Raw genomic sequence first — 16,364 nt, 5'->3', positions numbered from 1 at the left:
CTTCACGAGTTACCGCTCGTTTCGTCTCCTTCTCATCCTCCTCGCAGTTGTATTTTGGGTGTGCTTTGTCACGCACGCCGCGTGTCAGTGCAGCCGTGCCTGCGTGTGGTTTATAAATAACTCCGTGTACACTGGGACACGCTCGCTCGGGGGTGTTTCACTGCCAGGGGCGCGCTGCGGCCTCTGCCGGCCGCACTTGAGGATGTGAAGCATTAAATAACATTAAGAATTAACAGGTGCCAAAGGAGTCGCGTTCCTTTTTCCGTGGGAAGGAGGTCAGCGCCGGCGGCGTGGGTGTCGCAACAGGTAGAGAAACACATTCCCAGGAAAGGGGCAGAGAGGTGTGACGGTCCGGCAGAGGGGTTTGTCTTGCGGATTATGTCTTATTTTATTATCTAGTCTTGATAATTGCAATCCCGTACTCACTGATCTCCCTGTTGTGTTGATCTGAAAGGTTCGTCTTGTCCAGATTTTGGTAAGCTGTTTATTAAGGGCAGACCTGCTCAGCACTGAACTCGTGTTCTATGTTTAATGTGCTGATTTTGGACAGTTTGGTTTTTTTGGCTTTTTTTTCCTAGATGGCTAAGATTTTGCTCATGACCTGTGAGCACTGCACCGGACACTTTCTTTATGCATCTCCATAATCTCATCCTGCAGCTTCTCCAGGTATCCCTTCCTGCAGTAATCAAAACTGAGGTTACTGTGAAGCTTTAGCCCTGATGATTGACAAGAAAGCAATCTAAAGCGACCTGGCACCTAAACGTGAGCTTTCCTAGAAGAGAAAGAAAAGAGGTAGATGTGGATCCGCCTTGTTCACCTCAGTAGTTGAGTGCTGAGACCCAGCAATAAACATCTTGCTGAACTGCTGACAAACCCTGTGAGCCTGAGATTGCTTACAAAATCTTGGAATTGCTCAGAGAGCTTTAGTGGAAGAAGTCTGCTTTTATTTTTCCAATCAGTCTCACTTGAAATTTCTTAGCTATTTTGCTTTCATTTTAGAAACTCCTTAGAAGGGGATGTTGGTATTATTTTTAAGCTTAATCTCTCTGAAACTGGCTTTTGCGTACTTTATCTGCACTGATTTACATTTGGAACATTGCTGTCCTCAGAAGGTGAATACCTGTTTTTCACTGATACAGTTTCCTACAGAAGATTTTAACAAAAGGCCCGGTTTCTTCTTGCTTTTGACTTGAGGATCCATGCAAAATCTTGGGCAGTGTATACATGTTGCTCTACTTAGTTTGAAATAGAATGCACTTTACTATGTAAGATTTACGGAGTATTTGATTTTGACATAAAAACAAAATGCTTTTCAGAAGCTGTGTTTGGAAACAAAATGTACATTCCTGTAATACCAGTGAGGAGAATCAAATAGTTTGTTAGTGTGGATGTGGGGAGTCATCTTTAAAACATTACATAACTCTTCTAGGGAGGGAAAGGAAGAAAATTTACACTTTTTAGCCTTCAGGGGAATTTTATACACACAACGTATAATTACTCAACTTGAAATTTATTCAAGAAGCTAGAGTTAACCACCTTCCTCTCACAAAAAATATAACAATGGCAATATACAACAATCACGAGTTTCAATTTAAAAGCGAGAGACCATGAATGAAAAGCCATTATTTCATGTGTGCTGTTGCTTATTATTCCCAATTCCCTTCTCTGGTGATCATGTTGCCACTCTGTGCTCAACTCGTGCACCCTTCTAGACCCAGAGGCAACACAAGTGGTTTTTTACTGCCTGGAGATTCTGCTGGGGAATTTAAGGAATCCTGTCCCTGCTCATGGGTTCATGTGCAACACCACCAACATATGAATGTGGGTAAGTGCTCATGAAACCCTACCTTTAAAACAATCATTTCAAAATACCCAATCTGTAATTCAGCTGTTAAACTGTTCGGAGTTTGCATTTCTGTCCATTCCCCCGCAGAAAATCCAGCACTAATCCTGTGTTTTAACTTCAGATGTCGGTGAAAGTGTCAGCTCTACCTGGGTGCTACCTGGAAACTCCGGCTTGCACATTTCAACAGGTGAACAGCAAAGACGTGGCTATAGCACATTCAGATCTCTGTGGATAAAAAAGTCCGTCCCTCATTCCAGAATAGCCATGTCCTGCACAGCCAGTCCATAATCCAGGCGCATGGGATGCCGCAGGTGGTGGGCAGCCCTCGTCCCAGGGGCGGTGAGGCTCTCGCACCGCTGCTGCCCGCGGCTGTAGCCGGCAGACATGGCCGTGCAGCACAGCCTTTCAGCCTTTTAAGGGAGAACAATCTGTTCTGCCTTTGTCTGCCGCACTAAATAGGGTGCTGCCGACAGAGACGCGCTCGCTAACTGGATTTTTACTTCTCCTTGCAGTGCCTGATGAGGGAAATCCCCCTGCTTCCCACCATGTATTGGCGTTTCGGCTCCAGATGATATCTTCTGTGCATAATAACTTCCACGCTCTGAGGGTACCTTGTGACTTTGTCCACCTTTAATCGCGTTCAGGCAGGAGAGCGGCTTCCCTCCCCTGTGCGTGGGCTGGTGTCCCGCTGCTGCCGCTCGGGAACGGTTTGCTCGCTCCGCAGCTCAGCCAGCACCGCATCACATTGTTTGGGAAGTCGGCGGGGCTGCCGGGTACCAGGATAAAGTTCTGGGAAAGGCGTCACTGCAAGAGGAGTGAGTACTGCACTGTGTGCTGCGCGGAGGCTGCGGCCATCGTTCGGGAACTGCGGCACCGGTGGAGCACCGTGTAACCTTGTAAGCGTGATTTACTGCCCTGTGTTCCTAAATTGCTGCAGAATTTCACCTGAATCACTTTTACTTTCTTCACTGCCAAAGAATTATGAATGGACTTAAAATCTTCAGATATTTAACCTCTTTTTCAGCAGCCTTGCCTCTCACTCAGGCAAAACTCTTCCAAAAAATATCAGGCTGATTTTTGTTTTTCCTTCACAGCTGACAGTGCACACAGGAACCACAGTTACAGCCAGTCACTGATTCCTTTCCTGCCTGAGTGCCACAAAATATATCCAGAAATGGAAGGAGATAAAGGGCAAAGCGCTAAAGCTACCAGTGCAGTGGGTGACCTGAGGAAAAGTTGGCAGACCTGGGCAGAGGATCACATTGAGTATCAGAGGAAGAATCCGTTCAGCAGTGACGACAGGCTTGCGTCTAAACCTGCGCATACTCACAGAGGAGATCCTACCTACGGGAGACCCCCTGAAGGGTCTCGGACAGAGCAGAGAGGGAAAGATGCTCACTCACACGTGGGTAAGGAGGTAGAAGAGCTGTGCTTGATCATCAGAAGAACTGGAGAGGTGGGAGAAGATGGACACGTGAGTGTGACATTCGGGCAGCTGTTTGAAACGTATGTGACTATTTCCAATAAAGTAGTGGGAATCTTGTTACGAGCCAGAAAACACGGTCTGGTTCATTTTGAAGGTGAAATGCTTTGGCAAGGAAAAGATGATGATGTGGTCATCACTCTACTACAATAAGGCTTTGTCCTGGAATGAACTTTGCCGCGTGGTTCCATTTGGAAAAACATATCTAGATACCATCTTTACAGGTTTTGGTTACAGAATTTCAACTCAGCTACCTACTGGGACACAAGCAGGAGAGTAAATGGGCGAGAAGGACAAATCATAGTTTAATAAAAATGGTAGAGATTTGGACAGAAATCGCTGATTATGAGCTACTCCATCACGCTGATGTTGGATTGTCCTTATTATCATGTACTACCAAGTATATGAGAGTTCTTCAACTAACTCTGCTGTCCTACTGCATTTAGGTTACTGAAAGTAGAAATTACTAACTTGCTATCCTACAACACTGATTCTGCAGGTTGTGAAATACTGCATGGGAGAATGGGATTTGCAAAACGTGGAATTGAAAACTCTTGTGGGAATTCATATACTTCTTCAAACAAGGAGTCTGGTCTATAGCAAAAGTTTTGGTTCAATCTCACATGGTTAAACTAAATAAGTGGAAGTTAGTTTCATGAAGTAGATGCAAATTCCAAAACTTACAAAAATATCACAGAAAGAATACTTGATGGTTCCTAAATTAGTTGCATCTTGGATTTTGGACAGCTGCACTAGTTCCGGTATTTAGTAGTCTAATCTTACAATCGTATCTTCTCCAAACCTTCTGTGTCTCTTGTTCTTTTTGTTTTCTATCTCACACCATTTTTACATTTTCTGTTCTTCTAACATTTCAGAAGAAGTCTGCAAAGCTCTGCAGCCTTTTTGACGAATTCAGCTATACCCCTTCGTAGAAGGTAGGGTGCCACATTGTAAAGATGCAGAAGTCAACAGAAACTCTGTATTGGGGTACCTGTGCATTCATGAGGAAAAAAAGGCTCTTCTTTCACCAAAATGTAGCAAATTTTTTGTAAAAGGAGAGATACTGTAGTGCCAAATGCATAAATAAAAGTATAGCAGCACAATCCCATACCTCATTTACCTATTTCAGAGCACAGTTGCAAGCTCTTCAGAAAGAAAAATAAAGGATTGGTTAATGAAATAGTTGTAATAGTGCTATGAAAAATAATCAGGAGCTGTGTTTACAGTAGTTCCCACCAATAAAGCTGTATAATTAGAAATCTAAAGTTCTATTTTTAGCAGTGCAAATAGAAGCTTCTGTGTGGTGTTAACTACACTACTTGATGGGTCTTTAAAGTAAGATAGTGTCTTGCATCAAAAAGATATTAAAATTTAATTTAAATTAGGAACTTGATAAAAGTGATGTAAAATTCTATGCTATTTATATAAAAGAACTATTGCAAAAAGCCTAAAAGAATGGGATTTTGTTTTGATGTTGTCATCCAGTGGGGATTTGCACCAAACTAAATCTTTGGCTGAGGATTTCATTTTTACCCTGCCTTCCTTTTTTTTCTAGTGAAAGGACAATGAAAAGAGAGAAAAAAGGAATAAGTTCATGTGCTGAAATAAGTGTATCTGGGGAACAGGGCAGTCAGATGCAGTAGAGAATGGGTTTTAATCAACACGTAATTTTAGCACATTGGAAAAGGGGGAGTATGTGCTGCACCAGGCAGTGTTGGTATGCTCTCTTAGGTTTCAAACCTACTGCTTCTTTCTAAACAGAACTATATCTGGCAGCTGAAAAAGAGGACATGTTGTTTGTGACCTTAACATATTTAAAATGCTTTGTTGTTTTTTTTTTTTTTGGAAAAGCATTTCTTGCCAGATGACATAAGCACATCTCAGGATATTTCAGCTTCTGTTAGAGGAAGTTTTTATATGCATTCAAACTTCAACACAAATTGAGCTTTTTATAGTGCAGATATGGAATAAGTTTTGTTTGATCCTAACAATTCTGAAATCCACTCAGTTCTGCTGTAGTGTCAAGTTCCTAACTTGCAGAAAGCAGCATCAGGCACTTCAAGAGTCATCAGCTGAATAACAGGATGGCACTATCAGGAAAATGAATACATTGCCGGACATTGTACAAATAATTGATTGCAAGACACACATGAGGCAGTATGTAGCCTGAGCATTGTAAGATGCAAGTCCAGCTCACAGAAATTTATTACATTTTAATTAAGGCTGGCTCAAATAGCTAAGTATCAGCAATCTAGGCTCTCACTGCCATGCAAGTGGTAGATGCACGAGCACATTCAAGCACTTTTTAAGTACACCTCTGACAAAAACAGAAGCAGAGCAAACCCTTCAATGACATGGTCTTACCTACGTTGTAAGCAACTAAAAAGAGCTTGCTCTATTATTATATTTTTAATAGATCCAAGGATTACTATATAACAAAAGTATTACAGAGGGATTTTTTTAAAACAGTTACAGAGCCATGTTTCCAATCTGCCAGCTTTAGATGAGCATTCTGGTAAGTGTGACTGAAATATTTCTGTGTGCCCATGCAGTGATTATAAACACGGAGCTGCCAAACTGGTTCAGCACACCAGGTTGACAAATCCAGTCTTGTGCTTCCAGCAATAGCCAGTATTTCAAAAAAAGACAAAAAGACAGATAATAGAATGTATGTAATGTACCAGTGGTCAGCTTGCCCACTGGTACACTCTAGAATAAAAACTTACACCTGAAGCCTGTATAGTCATGAACACATCATGTGTAATGCATATGACTCCATTTAGGTACAAGTTTTACAAAATTATGCTTCATCTGTGATTAGATTGACATCTACAGATGAATTAGAAATTTAAACTTTTCAACATGCAACTTTTTTTTTCATTAGGCTCCTATTAGAGTAAGTGGAACAGAATTTATTAAATTATTATTGCAAAAAATGTAGCATGTGAGGGGTTCTAGTATTACAGATTATTTGGAGTAGTAAGTAAACCCCAACCTTTTAAAAGGTGTTCTTGCCCTACTAAGCATCTTTCAGCTGTTTAAATCTCTCCTAAACTTCACTTTGTGACAGATTACCTCAGTAGTCTTTTCCTCTCACTTGAAGCTTCTAAACTCTGCATCTATTTTGGACTGTATATCATATAGGGATTATCTGTGATTCGTTTTGTCAAACACTAAAGGCACTGTCACCATTTCAATAAATGTTGCACATTAGTTTGAAATGACAAGTTTTTATGCAGCATTTTATTGTGTACAAACTTCTCAGATTTCAAGTACAATTTTCACAGGTTTGCTCTCATTCTCCTACTTTTATTTACAACTCCCACTTAAAAATACTTTGGAGTAGTCTGAAGAGCTATTACCAATTTAAGCACATTATTTTCAACAACATTTTATGTGTATCTGTTTCATCCTTTCAGCATAAGGACATTATTCTCTGGGTTTGTGTTAGGTTGGGAGTTTATGTAAAACAATTGAGGAAAACAGTACAAATAAAGCTTTGTCATTCCTAAACATGAGGTCAAAAAAGCAGCTTTTCTCAAGACTGCTAATGCTAGATCAAAGAACAGAGCCAGCAGCAGTGGCTAAACAACTTTCCTTTGCTTCTCCAGGCTCTTGGAGAGTAAGAGCTTCTGCGTTCATGCTCCTTATTGATCTTTGCTCCTTAGAAAGTTCTACAGATGATTTCTGAAGTTTTAAATTACTAAAAGCTTCTATAGAAGACAGTGACTAAGTTAATAGGATCTGCCCACTGTCTCTTCCAGGGGCTAGCCAGTAATTCAGAAATGTATTGCAAGTATTAAGTTAGGCTTTTCAGAAAGTACTTCTTTACCTAATTAAAAAAATTATCTGCAGAGTCCAAGAATGCTTTGTCAGTGCAGAAGGAAAACAGACCACAGTTCTGTGCTGACAAACACTAACGAGAGGCTGAGCACTACTCAGTAATTAGTGTGCCTCTGTTTAATGCTCTGCTGTTTCAGTTGTTTGGAGGCCTGGTTGTTGCTTGTCAGGGAACATGGGATTTACCCATCTTTCTCATCAGCAAAACTCTGGAAGTGACATTACACCCAGATTTTTACCTTTCCAGTCTTGTCATTTGTGGGGCCCTTCTCCAAAACCGAGGTATAAAAGTTGGCCTTTGTGCTTTCATATACATTTGGCAACACCGAGAGTCTAGCTGGGATGGAGGTAACTTCTTCAGAGCATCCCAGGTTCTGGGTGTGACTGGAAGTGTTGGTAACACAGCAGTTCTGGTGATTGCTGAGCAGTGCATGCACAACGTCAGGGCCTTCCACAACCTGCACACCTGACACTGACTGGCCAGCAGGGATATTCCATGACATATTATGTCTGGAATAAAAGAGAGGGCTTTTTGGGGGGGGGGGGGGGGGGCATTGCTACTGGAGTGCCTGTGGGAGGTCATGAGTGATTACCTTTGCTTTTTTCTTCCTCTTTCCTTCACACATTAAACTATCTCAACTCATGAGTTTTTTTCATTTTGTTCTTTCTATTCTCCTACCCCACTGGATTAAGGGATGAAGAGTGAGCAAAGGGCTATCTAGGGTCAACCCACACAGTCAACTATTCCATTGCACTGGAAAATCATTCCAAGATTAGCATTTATTAATCCTTTCTGGCAACAGTTCATGTTGATATTTTAAATATTACATGTCAAAGTCTGGTACAGTTACATAAGTTAATTACAGATCAGAACACACACAGTATTAACTCTTGAAAGTCCTTAATATTCAGGTACTTCACTAAGGTAGGAGCCAGCTCAAACCTCTTAATCTATTGCACACTCAAAGTTCAGTGGCTTTAAGTCACTTTTCCTAACAAATGTAACAAAACCCTAAAGGGCTGCTAATGCCATGTGAGTACCCACTAATAAGAGTAACAAGACATTAGGAAGAAGATCTTACAGACAGAGAGGTGTAAACTCTGCCAGGTAGAAAATGCAGCTCTTCAGAAAGGTGCAGACTCTCTGAAGTACTGTAAGAATATTACAACACACTGTATCACTAAGGCAGCAGGTGCTGGATCCATGGAAAACACAGATATTATGTTCAGGGAAGCTTGCAGGTGCAACAGATATTCTCACCTCAGCTGCATCTGACTGCATCAGGCAAGGGCACTTGGTTAGTTCGGCACCAAGACAAGCTCTGTGAACAAAGAAAATCCACTCCATGTGTTCTGGAGTTTTAACTTGCCTAACAGTCTGCCTTATTATGGTACTGAAAAACAAGTGCTAGCATTCCTAATTAGAGTCATGCAGCAAAGGCAAATGTTCAGCAGGTTCCTTAAGCAACTTGGCATGTTCCAATTTTGGGCTGATTCCCTGCTATCCCAAAGTCAAATCACATTGCTCTTATGTAAGTCTGCCTCACACACACACACTGCATTTCAGACCAGCTTCTCCTGTGACTTCATTTAGAATCCAAATTTGGCCAAGGCATTAGTAATCTGCAAGGGACTTCCAGTGAGAATAAGATCGAAAATCCGGACTTTTCTAACTACTGCTAGGTGGAAGAGCAGTGTATTAAATCCATTCTTCTGAACTCCTCATATTCTTTGTAAACATACAGTAACTAATTCCAAACATTGTGCACATAAGAGGAAAAAATCTTTAGGTCTATTTACACATATACTATATTCTATGTTATACAGCATTATCACATTTTGGGCACATATTGTAGTCACATTAACGTGTCCTGTGATGCAAACAAGTCAGGTAACATTGAAGTGGTTTAGCACCAGAAAGTCAGTACTGTACTTTCAGCAATGCACCTCCTCATCAATCACTAGGCATAAATAACAGATCATACAAATGAAGATGGGAACAAATGTTTGAAATGTTACCTGCAATCCCAGAACAATGCATGCTGAATGAAAGCTTGATTCCACAAGTACTCCCTTTGGTACCATTCACATGCTGTTAGTTGTAACTCGTTGCCTTGGTTGCAATACATTCTGCTGCTACACTTTGCCTTTTAATAGGAAAAGTTCTCTGCCTGTGTGCATGTGTGTGTGTATTATGTATGTATCTACAGAAAAATCAAATTGTAACTAAAATACATCACGCTATTGCCAGGGAAGTATACAGATTGACATATCCCAATGCAAAAATTAGGTTAGCAGCTACAAATTCTGTGTGTATTTCCCCATAAGGAAGTAAAGCTTTTTTTATCCTGGGATATTATTGGCAACGTCAAACAGTGCAACCTTAAATCAGAGCTCAAAGACCAAACTGGCTGACAACACAGACGTTCAGCTGGCAGCCTTTTCAGTTTGCAGTCTCTCGATCAGTTGTTCAGCCTAGGGAAGAGAGCAAGCAATACATTAACCGCACCTGGGGCCTTCAGTTTACTGAAACTTCCATTTTAAACACAATGACACTAACAGAGCATTTGCTTTTCACTTTTACAGATAAAGTGTACAGGAGAAGCAGAATACAACAATTCCTTTCAACCGCAGACTCACAGTTTCCACCAAACACTCATGAGGTGATCAGAAGAGGAAACATCACCTATGGAGGTCAGAGGAGGTTTAAGCAAATAAAGAGCAGATCTGCTAAAGCACTGTGACTTCAGAGACCTCAGAAGACAGCAGTGCTTGGAACAACCAAGTGGTGAAGTCTGGGATTCTCTCTGAGCCACTCCAGAACACTCTCATCACCAACCCAGCTGCACCACCAGCCACGAAGGCTGCTGAGGGATGGAGGAAGTTCACGTGTGTGGCTCCTGTCACGAGCTACTGCCTCGTCCTTTGTCACATCACTGCACCAACTCATACTTTTGTCATGGCTATTCATGCATCATGGGTGGAACTGGGACAGCTGTACTCTGTACACGTAACAGCAGCAGCTCAGAGAGCCCTCGGGAAGGCACAGGGCAGGAGGAAGTCTGCCAACAAGCAGGCCAGATGGGGCACCTGGAGGCTGACAGGGGCCCTTCTGAAACAGATCAGTTTACTGTCAGCCTTTGCTTTATTTGCCAGTCCTACTGAATTCACCTTTTAATTTGATCTAGTGCTTGAGGCTCTATTAAGATCTCCAAAGGAACTACATTAAAAGGTGAACAGCTCAAGTTTGGCGTATTTTAAATGCAGACGGTAAAAATGCCATCAGCTACTTCAGACAGGACCAAGTCAAGAGGACTTCAGTAATTAGTTTATTTACAAATAAAGCTACATAAAGCACACAGTAACTGAAAATTGTATTATCTGAATCCTGTTTTGCATTCTTAAACAAGTACCACACTCAAGACACTATAATTAAAAAAAGAAAAAAAACCAAAAACACCACCAACCCAAGAATATTTTCCAACCTGACTGCAGGGCAAAATACCAAAGTGCATCCATACTAGATAACCAGACTTAGTACGGATCTCCCTAAACTAATCCAGGATAAAAAGCAGTAAAACTACACAGCTATATGTATTTGAGGGACAAATATTTTTAAGATGCTCAATAACACAGCAGACACATCTGCTTTTTTTGAGCTAGGAGTGAACTTCAGCAAGGTCCCATTGTGAAGAAGCTGTGTTTCTTGTCTTGAAGTAAGAAGCTGTCTATATTCTTTACATGAGACAGATCATTTTCAGCAACTTTGATTTGGGGATGTGCAATGTTACCAAGATGCTGCAGCTACCTTGCAAGCACAGCTGCTTTGCTGTATCAAAGCAGCGAGAGTGAGGTTTAGATCTCGAGAGAGAGAGATTTTTCAAGTGCTTTAGTCAGTGTCAGTTCAGTCTCATTGCTAATCTCTACTGACACAAATCAGTACAAACAATGTTTTTGTAAAGCAGGCACTAGGTCTAAACATGACAAGATGAGAAAAACCACATGAAGTGATAAATGCAGTCATTAGGTGGATCTGTTTTCACCTACACAGGATTAACCAGGTTATGTGCAAAACAGTCCATCACATTTGAATACAGCCTTTTATATAAAATCCCAAATATTTACCAAGTGTCCACAGAAGCACATCACAGAGCCTGAGCTTCAGGCAACATCCAGAACTACTGTACTGTCTGCTGTTAGTTACTAGCATTCAATTCCCCTTAACATGCATAAACATTACAGTTTTTGCCTTTTTCTCAGTTAATGCAAAATATACATAACTGAGAACTAAAGTAACAGCAAAAGTAGTTGGTCAGAGGATTTTTGGACACAGTTAAAAGGTTAGAAGAAAGGTTAGGCATTTTCAGCTCACAACTGAAAACTACAGCAAAGCTCACCTGCGTTACACTTACCGTGATAAACCAGTAGGAATTGACTCTGTAGTAGAGCCTGGATAAGAAGCCCAGCTGACTGGCTGGGGCCAGGACGTGAAGATGCAAGTGGGCTATGGAGCAGAACGGAGGCCAGTGAAATCCCATCCTTCAGAAAAGGAAAAGAAGTACAAGACAGGGGGGATGTTAGTTGAGGAAGAGGGGGAACATCGCAGGGCATTTAACATGATCCACAGGACTAACAACTCATCACATTTTGTTGTACATAGAAGCAAGAACAAAAACATGTCCTTTCATTATACCACAAAAAGCTCTTCAGAAGTTCATTAATCTCCTTCTTCACATCTCTGTATTTAAGCCACATTTTTAAAAGAAGGAGTCAAAAGTATCTTAAATGTATCCTATCTAGTTTTCAGCTGGAAAGCAAACTATCAATTTTCATCATGAAGAGCCAGCTCCCTATTTCTCTATAGTGCTTAAATTATGTTACAGTTTATTTCAGCTATCAAGGGCCTTAAACTGAAGTGTCCAGCACCAAAATCCAGTGAATTCTGGATTGACTGAATGAATGAACTGAAACACAGTGGAGTGCCCTGCTTCAGTAGGCCAAAGGTGACCTCTCTTCTGGCATCTAGGACTCAGAGCATATTCACAGCACATAATGAAGGAGCAGCCTCTTTGGTAAAGTTGTTTGAAGCGCCCTCCCTATTCCAAGATGTGTTCAAGAAAGAACCTCAGAGCTGGAACTCAATTTATGCCAGAACTTTATCAGAAAAAAAAGTTTATGTTCAATGCCAGTAGATTTTAATTGAGAATTTGTGCAATAAGTGAAATGTAGGCCTAATTTCTTCCAAAAATCACAGTGCAGGTTCTGCCACCATCTCTAAAGTAATATTCTGAAAAGTAAAAAACATACTCTATAGAAAGATGGAAGGTTTCTATTACATACCTTACATCATTCAAGTCACTAAAATTATTCTTCTGGAGAACAGCTTTTCCAACTTCCATCATTCTCTTCACTATTAAAACACAAATAAATTTCATTTTAAAAAGGTATTCTTCAGAATATTAATTTCAACAGACTAATCGACATTGAGATCACAGACATGGGTTTTTCAAAATATAAACACTGTAACTATTCCTAGTCAAACAAAAGACAAGCAAGAGGGTGGGTGCAATGATTTACTTGAAAATTGCCACTGATACCACCTTCCACACCTGCAATGCTTTCCAGTGTGATATTATTATAAGAACTTTGGCCAAAGCCATGCTATCACCACACCCTTATTAAAAAACCCAACAATTACTGATTGTTCAGAATGATAACTTCACACTAACTCCAGTGTTGTATCTCTGCACAGCTACAGGACTTTGATCTCCAGGTCCTGTGAAGCCTGGAGTATGTTTCAGAGAGGATACATAAATTTAAATTAAAATAAAATTGTCAGTCTTTCTTATTACTAGCACACAGTTTCATTATCACTGAACAATGCAGTAAGCCCAATACAAAAACTCAAGGCAGAAGTCAGATGAATGGCTTTGAAGCCAAACACATACAGAAGTGGGGTTTTTTTTTCTGGAGAAAACCACCCTATGTTTACAAGAGAAATACAGTGATGCAAGATTTGCAAAATGCAACTACAACTCTTTTCTTGCAGCACGTGTAAATTTCCCTAATGTGGAATTTCTTTATGGCTGCAGTTTCCTCTGTTACTCAACACACTTAGCTAGCCATATCTTGTGAAACAAATTCCAGGACAATGTCTTCTTAAGAGGAAAAAAGCCAAAATAAACCTAGCAGCAATAAATAATGGCTTCAACATTTCAGAATTCTATTTTTTCAAAATTTTTTAAAGTTAATTGAAAAGCCATTTCTGTTTTTCATCTGTCAGTCCCTTTTTTCCTGACAAATAATGCAGCACTTATCTGAAAGTATACACTTTAAAAAATTCTTCTGTAAGCTTTTAGAATCGCATATGCATATCTAAGAAAATGCAATGAAGCAGCGCATAAATGCTTTAAAAATAAAGCTGTACTTCCAACAAAGTGCAGAGGCATCTCTACTCCATGCAAACCGCAGTGTTTTTCCAGAACGGCACCAAAAAAAAAAAAAAAAAAAAAAAAAAAAAAGTGCCATTCTAGACCAGCACATAGAAGTTCCGAGAAAGGTTAAGTCCCTACCTAGCCACACTCACATCAGCTATTTGCACGTTTACAAATGGTGTCCAAAGCTGTACTTCACCAGACTATCCCCTATTTCAGGCTGTGAAAAACCATCTTCCTTTAGGTTAAGCCCACGCCTGCAGCCTTACCCAGAGGTATGTGCTCTGCCTTCAGTGTTTTGCAGTTTCCCATGTGCTTCACGGGCACCACCAGGTAGTGGTGCGGGGCACCAGGTTTTATATCTCTAAAGCAAACAAGGTCTTCATCCTAAAAAAGGATGCAAACGTTTTAAAATGGATTAGGACGAGGACAGTGGCGCAGAGAAGGTAACAATGCCCATACGCCCCATATCGATGCGATACCAAATGTCACAGTTGACACCATCAGCAACAAAAGCTGAGGGTTTTTGGAGGCAGCCTCCAGGCACGGTGCGCGTCCGCTGCTGACCTTCCGCACTCAGGATTCCTCGGCGCCAGCTCTGAGGCTTCTGGCCGCTGTGCCAGCACTTACGGAAGGCACGGCGCTTTCCGTGCCAGCGATGTTTCCCCGCTCCGTCCGTGCAGGAGCTGAGGGCCCTCAGAGCCGCCGCCGCCCTCAGCCTCAGCCGCGGCCCTTGGGCCAGCCCTGGGGGAGCGGGGAAGGAGGGCAGGCGCCCCTCACGCACCTCGCAGGGGAGCAGCGCCGTGCCCGGCTCCTCCCGGCGGGCGATCCTGCAGAACACGCACTTCCCGTCGTAGTCAGCGCGGCCGCCATTCCCGGCTTCGCTGCCCTCAGCGGCGGCAGCACCCGCGGCCTCAGGCCCGGCCATGGCTCCGCCGCCGGCCCCTCCCGCCGCCGGCCCCTCCCGCCGCCGGCCCCTCCCGCCGCCGGCCCCTCCCGCCGCCGGCCCCTCCCGCCGCCGGCCCCTCCCGCCGCCGGCCCCTCCCGCCGCCGGCCCCTCCCGCCGCCGGCCCCTCCCGCCGCCGGCCCCTCCCGCCGCCGGCCCCTCCCGCCGCCGGCCCCTCCCGCCGCCGGCCCCTCCCGCCGCCGGCCCCTCCCGCCGCCGGCCCCTCCCGCCGCCGGCCCCTCCCGCCGCCGGCCCCTCCCGCCGCCGGCCCCTCCCGCCGCCGGCCCCTCCCGCCGCCGGCCCCTCCCGCCGCCGGCGCCCCGCCCGCCGAGGGAGGGAGGAGCGCCCGGCCCGGGAGCTGCCGCTGGCACCGCCCGGTCCCTCCCGCCGGGGAGCGGAACCGGGGCTCGCCGTCAAGGTGGGTTTGGGTTTTTTTGTTTGTGGGGGTTTTTTTTGGTTTTGTTGTTGTTGTTGTTGTTTTTGGTTTGGTTTGTTTTTTTTAATGAGGGGAATAAAACCATGTGAGTGCATTCTGTGTTCATTAAAAGTCGAATTGCCGCGCGGGGAAAAATAAAAATAAAAATCAAACACGCAGTAAAAGAGGGCGGGCAGAAGGATGGTAAGTGCTTAAGATGCTGGGTCTTTCTCGTTGTTCACCAGAAAGTTACGTCCAGCAATTCATTGATCAATACAAACCGAGAGAAATTTTCGAGAAATTTGGACATTTTGCCCCTGGAGTTCAAGTTACTTGGATTTTTATACATGCACAAATAATCTTAAAGCACCATAGCACCATTTCAGCATTGTTGCGGATTGTTCAGGGTCACTAATACCAAATTCCAGAGATTTTTCCGAGCCTACTTTTTTTTCTTCTACACTCCCAGCAGTGAGGGCTAAAACCTGATGTTAGTTCTATCTGCATCAGCTGGCAGCCCTAAAATCGTTGCCTGCTCATGACAGCTACGCTAATTCACAGCCAAAATAAGATATTTCATACAATTGCGGAAGGGTTTGGGTTGGAAGGGACCTTAAAGATCATCTGGTTCCAACAACCTTCCCTGCCATGAGACCAGGTTGCTCAGGGCTCCATCCAGCTTGGCCTTAAGCACTTCCTGGAATGGGGCATCCACAGCTTCTCTGGGCAATCCGTTCCAGAGCCTCACCACTTTCCTATCAACTACTTCTGGAGCTAACAGAGGGTATTGGTAAGTGGTAGCTACCCTTCAAGTTCTAAACCCACTTTCTTAACAGTTTGTATTGAAAATCATTTGCACTGTTCATTAGACTAGAGCTGCAGAATCATGGACCCTGCAACTTCAATGTATTCTTCATGCAGCTCAAAAGGCACAAAGTGCTTGTCCCACAGGTGACAGGCTACAGTGTTTTAAAAGGTAATGAGATGAAAAATGTAGACCGAGATTTTCAAAAATGCTTTTATTTTTTAAAAGCAAGCTGTGCTTGTACAAACAGGACATGGTTGGCTATTCTACATGAAGCACTTGTCAGATGTGCCAGCCTGCAGAGTGCAGTTCCTTTGCAATGACCTAACCCACTCCTTTTCTGTTACAAACAGGCAGATCAAATCTTTAGAGTTTATGAATGAGGATTGTTCTAAATGTGATAGACTTTCCTTTGCTCTAAAGCCAGCCTTTGTGCAAAACATCCAACACAAAGCCTCCACTTAAACCAGCACCAAATAAAACATCTGCAATTACCTGGGTACTGACAAGCCTGATTTGTGTCTATTTGAACATGGTCCTGGATCAAAAATCTGTGTCGAAGTACCACTGAAGGAACACATATTTGATGTTGCAA

The 16,364-nt window shown here is 42.9% G+C and overlaps 1 protein-coding gene and 1 long non-coding RNA gene across 9 annotated transcripts; one reads left to right on the top strand and one right to left on the bottom strand.

The window, feature by feature from the left end:
• The first annotated feature begins 166 nt into the window (after positions 1-166).
• Positions 167-11,572, top strand: LOC134546808 (uncharacterized). 8 transcript variants are annotated; one of them, XR_010079269.1, is made up of 6 exons: positions 167-306; positions 579-666; positions 1,713-1,825; positions 1,968-2,033; positions 2,359-2,742; positions 2,941-7,566. It is a non-coding gene; the product is annotated as an uncharacterized LOC134546808 (long non-coding RNA). The 8 variants fall into 8 exon arrangements; XR_010079266.1 differs by having other exon boundaries at positions 579-696; XR_010079268.1 differs by lacking the exon at positions 167-306 and adding an exon at positions 338-475.
• On the bottom strand, positions 7,709-14,585 carry HINT3 (histidine triad nucleotide binding protein 3). Its single transcript, XM_063389952.1, has 5 exons — positions 14,388-14,585; positions 13,873-13,990; positions 12,510-12,579; positions 11,582-11,708; positions 7,709-9,644 (listed from the first exon to the last, which is right to left on the bottom strand). The coding sequence occupies exons 1-5, from the start codon at positions 14,529-14,531 to the stop codon at positions 9,597-9,599; spliced, it is 507 nt and encodes a 168-aa protein (XP_063246022.1). The 5' UTR covers positions 14,532-14,585; the 3' UTR covers positions 7,709-9,596.
• Positions 14,586-16,364: the final 1,779 nt, after the last annotated feature.

The sequence above is a fragment of the Prinia subflava genome, chromosome 2, assembly GCF_021018805.1.
Source record: "Prinia subflava isolate CZ2003 ecotype Zambia chromosome 2, Cam_Psub_1.2, whole genome shotgun sequence".
In the NCBI taxonomy this organism is placed as follows: Eukaryota; Metazoa; Chordata; class Aves; order Passeriformes; family Cisticolidae; genus Prinia; species Prinia subflava.
Note: the sequence above shows the minus strand (reverse complement) of the source record. Positions and strands in the feature narration are given on the sequence as shown.

Bases quoted from the DNA above. Each gene is read 5' to 3' on its own strand.
- HINT3 (XM_063389952.1), bottom strand. From the start codon at position 14,531: ATGGCCGGGCCTGAGGCCGCGGGTGCTGCCGCCGCTGAGGGCAGCGAA. The intron at 13,991-14,387 runs GTGCGTGAGGGG...ATCCTTTTTTAG, and splicing joins CGGCGCTGCTCCCCTGCGAG to GATGAAGACCTTGTTTGCTT. The intron at 11,709-12,509 runs GTATGTAATAGA...CCTTTTCTGAAG, and splicing joins AGTGACTTGAATGATGTAAG to GATGGGATTTCACTGGCCTC.